At 35.4% G+C, this 14991-nt stretch overlaps 1 protein-coding gene across 1 annotated transcript; it reads right to left on the bottom strand.

Annotated features, from left to right (window-relative positions):
* Nucleotides 1–736: 736 nt before the first annotated feature.
* On the bottom strand, nucleotides 737–12006 carry LOC147392603 (uncharacterized). Its single transcript, XM_086455438.1, has 6 exons — nucleotides 11509–12006; nucleotides 9070–9156; nucleotides 4004–4186; nucleotides 3793–3879; nucleotides 3642–3713; nucleotides 737–2999 (listed from the first exon to the last, which is right to left on the bottom strand). Exons 1-6 carry the CDS (start codon nucleotides 11695–11697, stop codon nucleotides 1080–1082), a joined length of 2538 nt encoding a protein of 845 aa, XP_086311564.1. The 5' UTR covers nucleotides 11698–12006; the 3' UTR covers nucleotides 737–1079.
* Nucleotides 12007–14991: the final 2985 nt, after the last annotated feature.

Below are 14991 nucleotides of genomic sequence, written 5' to 3'. Positions count from 1 at the left end.
ATTAAATTAAATTTTCCACAACAAACTATTTTCCTTAGAGTTTGTCGTGCAATAAAACACACCCTCAACTCATTAAAAACAGGCTTGCTGATATATAAAAAAAAAAAGACAACAAAGGTGGGAGATAGATGGCCAAAACAGATATGAATATAATTGCAATCACAGAAACCACGGTTCTAGACAGAATCGATGGAAGAACCCAAGTTATTCAACCAAACCCCAAAACTTTGGGATAAGGTTTCAGGGATGATAATGAGGGGTCTGCAGCACAAATGCCATGACCTCATCCTCTAGCAGTCTGGCAAAATTATTAGTGTCTCTTATGTGGGATGGCAATGGAACACATTCAATTTTGCAAATATGGAGGTGAAAGGAATGGCCCACCTTTTGGCCACATGTGAGCGATATTAGGTCGGAACTTGCCACATTAAGAGGGTGACACAAACACATGAACGTCTTTCGATGCACCGCCTCAGCTGCCACACACAAGGGGAAAAAAACTGTAGATCACAGATACCATTCGCATTTTAACTGCAGAAAACAAAGCTTAGAAGAAGCAGGAGTTTGGAAGAATTGATCTCAAGTCTTCCTTCGAAAAACATTTGTGAGCTTAGAAAATAAATCAACCTTCAAATCATATGTTTCCTGTAACTTAGATGACATGAGGAGATGCTGCTTTATCTCCCATTGCTAAGCTCAGAAGCCAGAAAAGATAAGGCCTTTTGATGGGTATAGATTTAGCAAATAATTCTCTGCAGTAAAAGAATTTTTCCATACCTTTTTCTGAGAATAGGTCATCATCTCCTTTGTTTGAATACTGGACATGATTAACCACTCAAGACTGTAATATGATCAGTAACTACTACTTGAATCTGGAAGGTGGGCTGTGGGCATTCACGGTAAACAAAACAATTGTGCCATGCCACCAAACCCTAAATAAGGGAAAAAAGTAAATCTTATTCTATGACTCAAAGCACATATGATACAAATGCTCTAAAAGATTCCTGGTTGACCTGCTAACTTGTCGCACGGGAGAAGGTGAGTTGGAGACGATCAATTAAAGCCAATGAAGCAATCATTCAAGAAGAGCTGCTCAATGACACATTGCTAGGGAGGAATCTAACATGGCTAAATTGTTTCAACTTGTTGAGAGCATCTTGTGAGTTCCCGAGCAAGAGAGACACATAAACTGCTGTGAGAATGGCTTGTGAATTGTTGGGGATTATCGTGAGTGCTTTCATTGCAAACTCATGAGCCTGCTCAAGATCACCTTGCATCCCGGACATGGCAGCAAGATTTGCGTAAAGAGTCCCACGTGCCTCTTCTGGCTTGAGAAACACAATGCTTGGAGATTCTTCTGAGGGGGATGTGTTCTGCGCAACTGCAGATGAACCACTTATCTCTTCACCATCTCCACCCTTTTCAGCTCTCCATTTTTCTCCATCTTCTTCACTGTATGGCAAGTTGACATTGTTCCCATCTGACATGTAGACTGACAAATGCTCAGCAGCTTCTTTTGGCCGGTTAAGGTGGCAGAGGGCCTCGGCTGCATACACATGACCTAAAAATGTGTATATTTTGGAACATTCCGGAAGTCTCAAAAGAGACATCGCAGCTGATAGTGCTTTCAAAGGGTTTTCCAAATTCAACTCTATGTAGGCAAGATCTGCTAGAACAGCTTGCCTGATCATGTGGTTCTCTCTTCTGCAAATATCCTCGTATCCAGAGATTGAGCTTTGTAAGGTGGAATTCGGGCTCACTACCACCCTAGGATCTTTTGAATCACCATTTGTACCAGTCTGAGCAGATGCAGCCTTGGAGCTTTTGGTGTTTGAATTCTTAGAAGGCTGTGCTGCTTGGCTTGATTCATCCTCTTCAAGGACACACGGCAAACCATCCTTATAAGAATTCGATTCAAAACTGTCCAACAAATGCAGGGCATTGAGGAGGCATTGCCGAGCAAAGGGAATGGAAAGCTTTTGTTGGCCATCACCATCCCGTAACCTATCATCCTGTTCGAACTGCCTATTTCTTGACATACCATCTTGCACAACAAGTTGCCTCCATTTACCCTCACCAACAACATTAACTCTAATATCCTCATCATTTGGAGCTGTGGTGGGTTTCAGAAGACCTTTTTCTAAAGCCAATATACAGCACTCAGCAATTCGTAGCCAGAACAGTGGTCGATTGTAGAAAACCAAACTGGCCTTCTGGAAACACCGGGCAGCAACTATTGGTTTCCCACAGATCAAATACTGCAGACCACAGTTGTACAGTATGTAGAGCGACTTATCCTGTGAGAAAGTTGACAGCTTCAGAGGTTTCTCGGATCGAAGGCATGAGCTACTTTTCAGTGCTTTCGAAAAGAATACAGTTGATGTGTGGTGTTTCTTGAGTTGATGGTAGATGCACCCAAGATTGTTGTTTAATATACTAGGCATCCCTGAGTCAGTCCGAGTACTCGAAGTCATCAAAAGCTTTATAGCTTTACGATGATTACCCCGAGCATACTCTAGCTGGGATTTCAAGAGCAATGCTGCAGAAGAATCTCTACCACGAGCAATATTCATAGCTAGTTTCACTTCGCGCTTTGCCGCCTTTAGGTTCCTAATGAGAAGCAAAAGACGGACCTTGTAGAGATGTAGCTTCAGCTTCAGATCAGCAGCAGGAGCAGGTCGATGAGCAGATGTTCTTGATAGATCGTTTGAGGACGGGAGTCCGGGCCTTACTAAACTCTGTCCACCAATGTCAAGTGTTGACAACAAGGTTTCGTAATCGAGTGGCTCGTCTGAGAAGGCTCTTGCGAAAGGATCTTCTGATGCTTTTGGACTGGCAATGGAATCTGAATTAGATACATCCAGAGCAGTTGCATTGCTAGGTGTGGAGGAAGTTTTTATTGGTGGATTGGAAGATTGATGCTGTTGAACACTTCCACTGTCACCTTGACTGATCATATAACCAACACCGAACGCCTTCTCCAGGTACTGAATTACATCCTGAACACCAAGAATCAAAATCGAATATATTATGATACTGATAAAAGAATAAAGGTTGCACGAAACAAAATACAAGCACGAAATATTTTTTTTTTTAAAGGTACTCATTGAGTCAAAAGGGTAAATAGCATTTGTTTGGGGGTGTCAATGAGTCGGTTCTGATTCAACCAGACCATTAAATTTTATTAGTTTCGATTATCAATAAAAAAGGAATCGGAACTGGAACCAGAACTGCAAAGAATTTTCTTCTTAAACGGTTATCAATTCCTATCAGCTTTATCAATTTCAATTTTCAATCAGTTTGATTCCATTAGACCCAATTACAATAAAAATGGATCGGAAAAAGTATTTTCAATTCTGGTTCCAGTTAAATGGATACCCATTGACGCCCCTACATTTGTTTCATTTACAAACACAAAAGAACAGAAGGATCATATTCATAAACAGCTGCATGAAACAACTTTCAGAATATAGTTCAACTTGATAGTGGGTCATTAATGATGTTCACTTAGCCGTCAATCCGCCCAAAAGAAAAACCACAACGAAGCATCTTCCCATGGAAAAACTCCCTGATAGCATACTAACAAAATTTTCAATAAGGGCAAAGAACTAATGAAATACGCCATTTAAGTTTGCACTTACTGCGGCTCTTGTTGCATCATGGCAGGCTAATGCAATATCCAGTAGCAGAAGGCATACGTGAAGTGCGGTTGTCTGCGTCAAATTATGAACAAAACAATTAACATAGCATAACAATCAAGCACAAAACAAATGTTGTTAATCAATAAAGTACCTCATCTATGGGTTCTATATTTTGATATAATGGTTCCAAAACTGACAACGCGTTTGCATATTCGTGAAGATAAAACAAGACAATTGCCTGCACAACTCCAATTTTTGAGTAACAAATATGTTAACCTGATAATAAAGTTTTCCAGGACACATAACCAGAACAAAATCTTTAACAGATAACAAACCAATTAGAAGGATTCGGGAGAACATACAATGTTTAGCATTGTGACACAAGTGTCAAATTCATCTGTGTAAGCAATACTGGTATTATTTGTAGAAGAAAACTGATGAGGCATATTCCCACTCCCTTTAGATCCTGAACCAACACTATTTGCAATGTTGCTAATTAACTCCAACTCTTCTCCAGATGCACGAGCAAGATCTTCACTTCTTTTCTAAACCATCATAAAGTAATGAACCAAAATGTGAGAATAAATAAAACAAGTTGGTAAATATGTGGAGTGTTGTTCCGACATCCTAGGTTCAAACCCCATGAACCCAACTTCACCTTTCCAACCACTAACCCTTTACCTTCAAAAGAAAAGAAAAAAAAAAAAGAAAAAAGAAGAGAAAAAAGAAGAAGAAAGAAACTGAAAGTTCTTATAGTTATACGATAGTGTAGAAAATATATTGTGTAAAACAAGCCAAGCAAAGCACTGTACAAATAAAAAGAACATCTACACTATGAGAAATACATTGAAATGTCAAATTTGTAGTACCTATATTTAATACCAACGAAAAATATAAATTCAAGTTTTTTCCCAGAAGTTGCATTGCATGTGTCAAGCATGCAATACCACAGTTTTTTTTTAATTGAAGTGCCCTTTAAATTGGAATTAATAGTTATGATCTCACCAATAAAGTTGACCTTTGGTGTATAGATTTACTAGAGGTGAGACAGATAATCATGGTGTTATTGGGCCTCAATGAGTACCACGTGGCATTGATGGGGATGTCAGTATCCAACTTTAGATACAACTGTCAGGACCGACTCTTGGTGGAACTCCAACCAAAGATCGCCTAGGTTAGTGATTTTTGAACATCAGATTTGAGTACTCTGCAAACTTACCCTTTAGGATAGAAATTACCTCAGAAAAAAAAAAACCTTGAATCTGTTAGTTATAAATAGCCAATCATGCTGAATTTTGGTGTATAAATCTGACAAGAAGTGGACCAAACATCCATGGGGATGGTATCCCATAATAATTTTTTAGGAGTGAAACTGAAACTGAAGTCACAAGGCAAATAAATTTTGAACTTGTTAAATAAAGACATGGGAATAGAGGTCTACACACAAACATAAAAGAGCATGCTGTTTTTCTTATATTTTTCCATGTTTTCCTACAAATCATATGCAACTTAGTGTTACTTTCTGTTCTTTTTTATTTTTTCTAGATTTTTCTGACTACTTGTGCATTTTCAAAAGAAGAAATTCTAGGGACGTTTCACTACTTGTCAGGAGTTTCTTATCCAAATCTTTGTTCCTTAATTAGAACTTTGAAGTATTAAACTAATAAATTCAATTTAAAGAGATTCAATAAAAAGTATTACTCTTCAGTTCCTTGAACTTTTCTTTTTGAAAAATAGGTCCTTGAATCATTCAATGAGAGTAGCTGTCAGGGTTCAAAATTTCATTTCATTGCTGAATGTTGTAGCCGAAACATTCTGGAATTTGAACATTCTGAAATGAAACATCATGGAATGAATAATTTGCATGCTTTGGTCCATCTCAGAATGGAACCAGAAAAATTGACTTTTCTACAATTTTGCCAAGATTCTTAAGAGAAGGCACTCAAAGAAAAAATTGCAATAAAACAGATATTAAAAAGACACTAATGGATCAAAAGTTGTCCTTCAAATCTTTGATTCATCCTAAGAAAACATCTATTTAATCAAGCCTTCACACATCAGAAACAGATAGAGAGAGAGAGAGAGAGAGAGAGAGAGAGAGGGAGGGGGGGGGGGGGGGGGTAGAAACAATAAGAAATGAGATACACTTACCATTTACTAAATAAGATTATTTTGTAGAGATGCCGGGCTACCTCAGACCAGTCAAACTAAGAGAGAATGGTAGGCCTCTTACGATCTTCAGTCATTGACTGTGTATATAAAAAATATTTTATTATATATTTCAGGGAGTTGGGTTGCTAAACAACTTCAGGTTTATTTTGGACCCACGCGATTAATTGGCAGATTCGTCAATCAACGAATATTTGGACCATGGGTCAAAGTTTCGTGCCAGTTTGGATACAAGTGTTTTTCACCGTGAGCTTTATGACAAACCTATAAACCAATAGATACAGGGGCAGTCCAGCCAAAGCCATGACCAGGCTAACCCAACAAGTGACTACGACCAAGCCATACTCAATCTTAACCCAGCTCGTGCCCAAGCTGACTATGAAAAACAAGTTTTTTACTTGATAAAAACTACCTTTAAACGGAATTTTTAATGCTCATATAATGGCACTGAAAAGTTTTCTAAAAATTATGTGTATATGGGTAGTTATAGCTTATCGAAAGGTCAACATACTTTCTCTATTAAAAACAGAAAAAGGTTAACATTGCCCTTTTTCTCATCATATTTGGTCAAATTTTCTTGGTTTGTTCCGTATTCATTGGGTCTTTCCTTGTAAGTTCTCCTTGTTGGTAGAAGGATGAGCCAATAATGCTTTCTCTTCCAAAAAGAGATTCCTTTGGGCTATTCTTCCCTCGGCCATTGCTTGGGGGGTGTGGAGTGAGAGAAATAATAGGGTCTTCAACAACAAGATGAGAAGCGCTCATGGCAGTTTCTTAGAGATTTTGGGCTTGATGTACTTTTGGTCAAAACAGAAATTAGAGTTCAAAGGGACTACTTTTGATGATTTTGTCTTTAGATGGAACTCTTTATGTAATCATTGATGCTTTAACTTTTTTGTTTGTTTTGTAGTTCTTTGAGAGGCTTCCTCGGCCTCATTGTACTTTGTTATTTTTTATCAATACATTACACTTATCAAAAAAAAAAAAAAAAAACATATTCTCAACGTATCAATATTTACCATACGCATCAACATTTGAAAATTGAGATACATTTAACATTAATTGCTGTAAGGTTCATTTATAACTTAAAACCTGTTTTTTTTAACAACCTTTATTACTAGAATACTGGTTTCAATGAATGTAGTGGAATGTTTTGAAATATTTCATGAATATTTTTAAAATTCCAAGTGTTTCATTCCACCTCGGGAATGTCTTGATTTTTTCCTTAACCGAAACATTCATTTGAAACAAGTTTTGAACCATGGTTGTGAGTTAACATGATTTGAGGATAAGAAGAGAATGTGGATCAAGATACTAAGAAAACTTTTGAAGTGACATGGCAGATATAGGGACTTACTTAACATGTTTTAAGTAGTCAATTCCAAAACAGTTGTGTATAGGCTATGATGTTGAAGATGACGAATTTTCTTTTTGTAACTTCTACATAGAATAATATTTATTCAATAATAAAATGCAACTTTCTTTTTATAACATTAAGGGCATTCCTGAATAACATTTTTTTGTATTGACTAAATCCATATGAGGAGCTGCCCTCTTCTATTTAAATAATGGTATAAATTCCATAGAAACTTTAGGTAGAGTTCAAAGGTTACAGAATTTATGTTGTTGACCCCATATAGTAGGAATAAGACATCGACAACAACAGTAAGAAACTTAGGATTTGTAGAATCAAGAACAATGAGTAGAGGTAATTCCAACATCCAAAGTGTTCTACAACCCAGAAGGAAGGTACAAAATTTTGGCTTCACCATAAACTTCACTCAAATAAATTCCAAATGAATTCAAATTAGTCTAATTAAGCGTGGAGTTTTCTAAAAGTTGTCAACTTAGAGAGAAGTATGGATTTTACTTATCAAGAGAGAGGTACGGATTTTCATTTTTCATAAATAACAAATAAAATTATTAGATAATAGAGGACTATTGCCAAAGCACTAATATTTTAGATAATGGCATAGTAAGCATGATAACAACACTAAGAACTAGAGATTGGAACCATAGATGAGTTGGTTGACATATTGCAATGCAAGTTGAGGCCGTAATTTCAAGTCCAGCTTACCCACCACAAAAATATGCCACTATGAATTTTTCTCCATAAGAATTTATATATGAGAAAGCATAAAAGAGAACTATAAACGAGGTCAGGAAGACCTACTTAGAAGAAAGGACTAGGAACAAATTATTTGTCAAGGAGAATGTCACTTGAGTAAATAAAATCCAATCACATCATTGGTTTCTCATCCAAATTGGCCAACATCCCTAAATATGTTTGTTAAAGAGAAAGGAAATTGGGGTTTTGTCAAATTTTTTGGTTTTTCACCCTACAAATAAAAAATAACAAAGAAATTTTATGTAAAAAAAATTTCATAATCATGTAGATTTCATATATTTACAAAATGTAATATTAGTATAGTTTCAATTTCAAAAGAAACCTGAAATTATTGAGATACAACCAAAAAATAATAGAAAATTTGATTTTTACTAAATAATGAATTCAAAACACACAAACAAACATGCGATTGATCTTGCCTTCACCACATACAAATTGGTTTGACTCAAAAGCACTTAATGAAGTGGTCATGTTTTATCTAGGAACCTTCAAAAAAAGCAACCAAGTGTAGTAAATGGAAAAATATTCTCATATAGTTTAAAGTTTTGACCACAAATACTAAAATTAGTTGAAGGATTATGGGTAAAATTGCTGTTTTTTTCTTCCTTTTATCAATTTAACTACACTAGATCATTAGTCAGCCGGATTCAGAGAGAGAGAGAGAGATCCTCCATACTAGTGTGTCCAAAGCCACGTCTTTATCCACGTTCATAACAACTTACATTGTATCTATCCACGTTCTTTTCGGTCTTGCTCTTGCTCCTTGAGAGCCCTCAAACACCCAACCTTATTATCAAGACTGAAGTAGTGTGAAATGCAAAAGATCTTAAGGTGGATTCAAAAAAAACGTTTTTATTCATTTTTTATGAGGATCTTTTTCTTCTTTTTTTTATCAGTGTTTTTTATGAGAATCTTCCACCAAATCCCCCACCCCAAAAAAGATTTAACTCATTTCAATTTTGCTATCTAGCAAGAAGAGAACAAAAAAAAAGGACTTATTTCTAACAGAAACATTACATTATAAAAATTGCTCATATTCATACAATCACATGTAGAAAATATAAAACATATATGACCAGATGGAGCACACTGACTAACACATTAAAAACCACCAGTTCCAAACTCGGGACATACCTTAACATTATTGAGCACTTCAAGTAGCTTCCTTGGATCAGAACAACCATCACGAAAGTACTTTACAACAGCAATGTTATGAAGAACCTGCAATAAATATATGTATAAGATCATCAATACACCATTATCTATCAGAGATGCAAAGGAAGAGGACATGAGAGGTTATGCATCTATATGAATCATTATAAGCATGCACTAGAAACAAAATTCTCAAAAGATGCACGACATGCATCACAACAATGAGATGGGGGCAATGGTGAATTTAGTGAAAACAACGAAGAATTTTGCATTCTCTCCAAGATGGGGACAATGTGTAATATTTGAGTTCAGACTTTTTTCCTATAAAAAATATAATTTATTAAGGAAAAAAAATCAGAAAAGAAAGCACCCGCCCTAGAGGTCAAGACGATCTTCCAAGGCTAAAAAGGAATTACAGTACAGTTAAGGCTCTTGTCTAACAATGAGATCCCATCCATAAACTAAATCCTCAAAATGATGCCAACTCCATAAAATACGCTATCTCAACAAAAAAGAGATGCAATACCAGCTATGACAGGCTTTGAAAACAGATGCTAACAGATCAGAGCATCCTCCATGCAATACCAAAATGACAGAGGTTCCAAATAACTTTGGCAAAAGGCCAATAAATTAGAAAATGATTTTCAGATTCCACGCTTGATTTGCTTAAGGCATAAATCAAAAACAATATGTCCTCTAGATCTTAGATGGTTGACTCTAGGAATCTTTTCAAGAGAACTGGTCCACATGAAAAAAATATCTTTGAAGGGACATGAAGAGCCCACACAAAAGGGACACGGAGAGCCCACACAAAAGAGGTAGGAATTACTAAATCTAGGTATAAAAACTCCATAGAAGGATCTAAATGTGTGGACACCATCTTTGTTCTGGATCTGAATTCTTTGTCAGAATAAAAAGGGTGGCTGATGATTCCAATTATTCTAGAGAAGTAGAGAGAAGCAAGATAAAGATTTTAATCTCCCAATCATGAAGATTTCTCCCATGAGCAAGGTACCAAGAAAGTAAGTCCCTATCCCAAATGGCTAGATTGAGCAATTTTTTCGCTAGACAATGAATATAACATTGAGCAAACATATTTGAGAGAGGAATCTCCACACCGTAAAATCCTCCCAAAATCAGACCCCCTCCCTACATTGTGAAATTGGATGCCACTCAAGACCTTTGTTTAAATCTTCTTTTTATGGGTACGGTGAACTTGAACCTATAACCTCAAAGTTGCTTTGCAATGGGTCAAACCAACTGAGCTATGGGTCTAAGCCCTTTTTACTTTTAAATACCTTTCCAAATGCTACAACTGAAAATTTCCTCGAAGGTCCACTTTCCCAACACAAATTTATATCCTCATATTTATTTTATTTTATTTTGCTAAATGAATCTTCAACTTGTAAATTCCTATTAACTGGAGTTGTAATCAGAGCCTTCGTTGAGCATGCCCAAACCATTTCAAATGACTTTTTCTTAGTTTATCGCCTAATGGAGCTACTCGTACATTTTCTCCACAACACATCATCTCAAGAATATAATCTAACAAACTCTAATTCATGTGATAGTATGCCTCTTTCCATGTCAGTTTTAGACACCACGCCCAGAATGTCTAATTTAATCTTAAAGTCTACCATGTCATTAACAATCTGAACTCCATCAAGAATTTGACGACCTCCTAAAAATGCTCATTTCCTTTCGCCGAGTTTGTTACGAGCTTGTACACTCCCAAACTCCTGTTTCTTAAGGACCAAGGTTATGAACGTGTTGTTGGAGCATTAGTCCAAATAATACCTATCTTGGAAATCCTAAGCTACCTACATGAAGTCACTTCCAACAGTTCTTGTAAAAACACATGTTAAAACCATCGGGACCGAGACTGTATCACCATCTATCCCTCTAACCTAGTTTTGGATCTTCTCTTTATAAATCTTCTTCCTAGAAGATTTTCTCAAAAACTAGGGGTCCAAAGCCAGTGTGAAAAAACAAGATTCTGCATATAACTTGTCATAGTAAGTCAAATACCCCTTTTCCTTATCTCAACTTTCCCTCTAAGATTTTGATTGGGAAAGAAACCTGTGTGAATTCTTACGTATTTCTTTTAGTCTAACTGCATTCAAAACTCTAACAATCCAACCCAATAATAATCGATCTAATCACACCACACACAACAAAAATAGTATTTCTAGATTTAAATTCAGTTCTTTTAGCCAATATCATAATTTTTATTTTTATTTCAAATTAAACTACAAACGAAATGCATCAGCGGAACCAAAATCAAAATGGAGCAATGAATCCAATCAAAATCCATTATAAGTACTTCAAAATTGGACTAAAAATCACCGAAAGGTAAAACCTTTCCCATCAAAATATACATAAATAACAAACTAACCTACAAATTAAGAAAAAAAAAATCACCTTTGGATCATCTTCCTTCTTTTGCAATAGCTGAATCAACGCATCAACACATTCCGCAAACCTCCTCGACTGAAATAACAAAGCAGCATCTTTAGCGAGTCCAGCTGTAACAGATAGAACCCCATCTTCATCACCCGAAGAACCATCTCTACTTGCAGACATTAACAACGATGATTCTCGCGAATCCATTTGCAGATCGAATAAGTTCAGATCGATAAATCTTAGTTCGGACTCGGTTCCAAGTGATTGAGGGTTTTAGAAACCCAATGAAAGTTAGAAATCGAAGTGGATGAGGTTGATAGAAACCCTAGAGTTTCAAAAACATTAAGGAGGAGTCTCTCTGTTGTTCTGAGATGACTCGGATTTGCAGAGAGAGTGAGAGAGAGAGAGAGAGAGAGAGATGGATGTGAGAGGTTTCTCTTCTATCGATTTTATTCTCGTTGGGTTTCGATTGTTTGCATTTCACCGTTGCCAGCGAAGGAGTTTAATGAACTTTTTAAACTTCAGATTCTCTCTGTTAAATGAGGGGATAAAAGGGAAATCCAATTTTCTAGAAAAACAAATCTAATAGGAGAATTTTTTTTTTTTTTAAATCCAATTGTAGGAATGTTGCAAGATCCTTTTTTCTGGTAATTATGGAATCAATTTCTTGTATTTTTTGCTCTAAAGTTTTGTTTTTACAAGAAAAATTACTTAATACACCTTGATTAAGGAATATTTGATGGTCCCAACTCCCAAGGATATTTGGTATAAGGGTAAGTTTGGAATTTTGACATTTCTTAATAAAGGGTTTGGAGTGGGAAACCTAGGATTTTGTAGGTCAGGATTGTAATCATTCTCAAACATACAAGTAAGAGTGCTGATAATTTAACTTAGGCACGTGACATACTCAATTGACTTACCTGACGTGACAGGCTCAGAAACTATAGATTTACTTTCCTCGGGATTGATTAAAAACTGCACATTTTTACAGTAAGTAAATAAAGTGGCAATGGGGCATTGTTAGATAGAGTATAACATCAATTGGGTCGTTTTAAAACAAATAAATTAACGAGTTCATTGTTTTTTAATCGTTATTTTCACTAATATGAGTAGGTAGGGAAAAAGGGAAAAAGACATTGAGTTTTTTCCGTATCCAACTTTTTTTTTAAAACAAAATATATTAAATTTTCAGGGGAAAAAAAAATAACTTTCCTTTTTAGAGAACGAGATTCTTGGGAGACTAAATCTTTAAAAAAGATTTTCATTCATTGTTACAAAACGTCAAAATATATCATAAAACAATGCTAGAGTGACAGAGAATGACATTATGCTCGACACTTCGCTGACGTGGAGGTGTGCTTAGAACCACAAGATGTTTTACATTCATACCTCGAGGAAAAACATCTATGGTTCTAAACAAACCTCTACACCACTACAGCATTGAACAAACTGTTGTAAACAGACAGTTTAGAATCTTCCTATATCATAATGGTCATTGGAAATCTCAATTATGATTGTCAATGTGGGAGGTTCATGTGCTTGGATGAGCCTTACCCAGTCTTTAATAGGCAAGTTGTAGCTTAAACTAGCCCTATTCCATACCCTCATTCGACCAAAGTTGTCTAAGCCCAATTCAAACCCTAATAGGCTTGATTAATTTTTTTTGATTTTATAAAAATACTAAATTCATGAATGTTTTGAAATTGTTTAATATTATTATTAATCAAAATAGAGATATAACATCCATCTTGGTGAAAAAATAGTTAGAAATGAGAGTAAGTTTTTATTTTATTATGTATTTTAATTATTTTTTATTATCAAATAATACATATGACCATGGATTAAAATATCATTTCATTTCGGTGTCTCGATTTTTCAAAAATTGAAATGATACCAAAATATTACAAAATAGTCCTGAAACATTCTATAGATTGATAACTTTAAAATTAAAAAAATAAATAAAAAGGTATTTCGTAGTAGACCATGGTCAAAGGGCATGTAATCAGTTTGAAAAAATAGGGGTATCAAATAGTTACCAAAATGGGGGGTTGGTCTAAATGACATAGCCTTCTAGAGGAGACTAAGGTCAAGGGCATCTCATCCATTTGAAATTTCAGAGATAATATGATAAGGCGAAAGAGATAGCTTTGTCTCAATGAGACAAAGAGGAAGATGAGAAGATGAAAAAAGGAGAGAAGAAGAAGACATAGCAAAGATTTGACACTAATCCAGCATAACTCCTATGATCGGCTACCTAGGTATCCTCTCTCTATTTGATTTTCTCCTCGGTTCTCTCCTGGAGATTTGTACATCGAGAGAAAATGATCGAAACCTTAATTTTTTATCTGAAGGTTGTTTCATCTTAATAAATTGAAATTTTAAACGTTTCATTCGAACCATTACAAAACAAGACGAAAGCATGCATCTGACTGTATAATGTAGATACATATAAAATAGCAGCGGGCTAAGTTGGACATTGTTAGGTTTATCCCAACTCGAATTTATTGGTTTGAAAAAAATTGGACCCAATCCTACCTTTGTAGGCTTAAGTTCAAGACCCTGAACCTTGTTTTTTTTTAGTTGGGTAAGTAGGTTGTTATTAATGTTCAATGGAATTTTCTTAAATATCCCAAAGTCTCAAGAAAATTTATTTATTGAAAAAGGATGGTTTTCCCCCTCTTTTTCTCAATCATTATCCTTATGAAGATGGCTTGGGATTTAATCTTGCAACCAATCTCAAGGACAATTTGAACTTTATTTCCTTTTGTCTCCCCCCTCTTTCCAAAATATCCCTCAAACTTAGGGCTTGAAATGGGTTGGGTTTGGGCCGAATTTAAGTATATCCATAGCCATATATGGATCCGACTTGGATACATATCTAAATCCAACTCGGATCCTATTATCTAAACCATTATCTGAATCATTTTGTTTTCACTAAATCCAGATCCGACCTTACTGATATACTTGATTTAGGTCATAAGTTCAGACCATTCAACATTTTTTGCTGTATCTATTTTTGTAATTGCTATACCATTATAATTCTTTTATTTTATAAGAATTCATGCTATATATTATAGTAGAAGAAATATATTTTGAAAAACATAAAAAATGTAATTTTCAAACAATATATCATTCAGATCAAGGGGAATATAGGGGTGGATCCGTATTCAACTCAGATCAAGGGACATCAACCCATTTTTTCATTCAAATCTACTCAAAGGGTCCAAACTTGCAAAATTCGGATTCATATCACTAGAATTTTTAATAAAATCCGACCCATTTTAGACCCTATTTTCAATAATAGCCCTCCAAATTTATTGTCTCTCATTTTCTCCCCATCTTTTCCAATAATCAAGGGCATAGCCAATATTTTCTTCTAGTGGGGGCAAACTACAGTTAATGCTACGGTTGAAGAGTTAAAAAATGAATGGTTTTAGGGAGAAATTCAGAGGGGGGGGGGTATTACAAGTTGAAGAAAATGATATTTAATCATTTCTAGTT

This window comes from Akebia trifoliata, chromosome 10, assembly GCF_017979445.1.
Source record: "Akebia trifoliata isolate Shusen 1 chromosome 10, ASM1797944v1, whole genome shotgun sequence".
In the NCBI taxonomy this organism is placed as follows: domain Eukaryota; kingdom Viridiplantae; phylum Streptophyta; class Magnoliopsida; order Ranunculales; family Lardizabalaceae; genus Akebia; species Akebia trifoliata.
The sequence above is the reverse complement of the archived record's forward strand: the minus strand, read 5'-3'. Positions and strand labels throughout refer to the sequence as shown.

Coding starts and splice junctions, on each gene's coding strand:
- LOC147392603 (XM_086455438.1), bottom strand. CDS start 11,697: ATGGATTCGCGAGAATCATCGTTGTTAATGTCTGCAAGTAGAGATGGT. Junction 4,187..9,069: donor AAGTGCTCAATAATGTTAAG/GTATGTCCCGAG, acceptor ATGATGGTTTAG/AAAAGAAGTGAAGATCTTGC. Junction 3,714..3,792: donor ATATAGAACCCATAGATGAG/GTACTTTATTGA, acceptor AATTTGACGCAG/ACAACCGCACTTCACGTATG.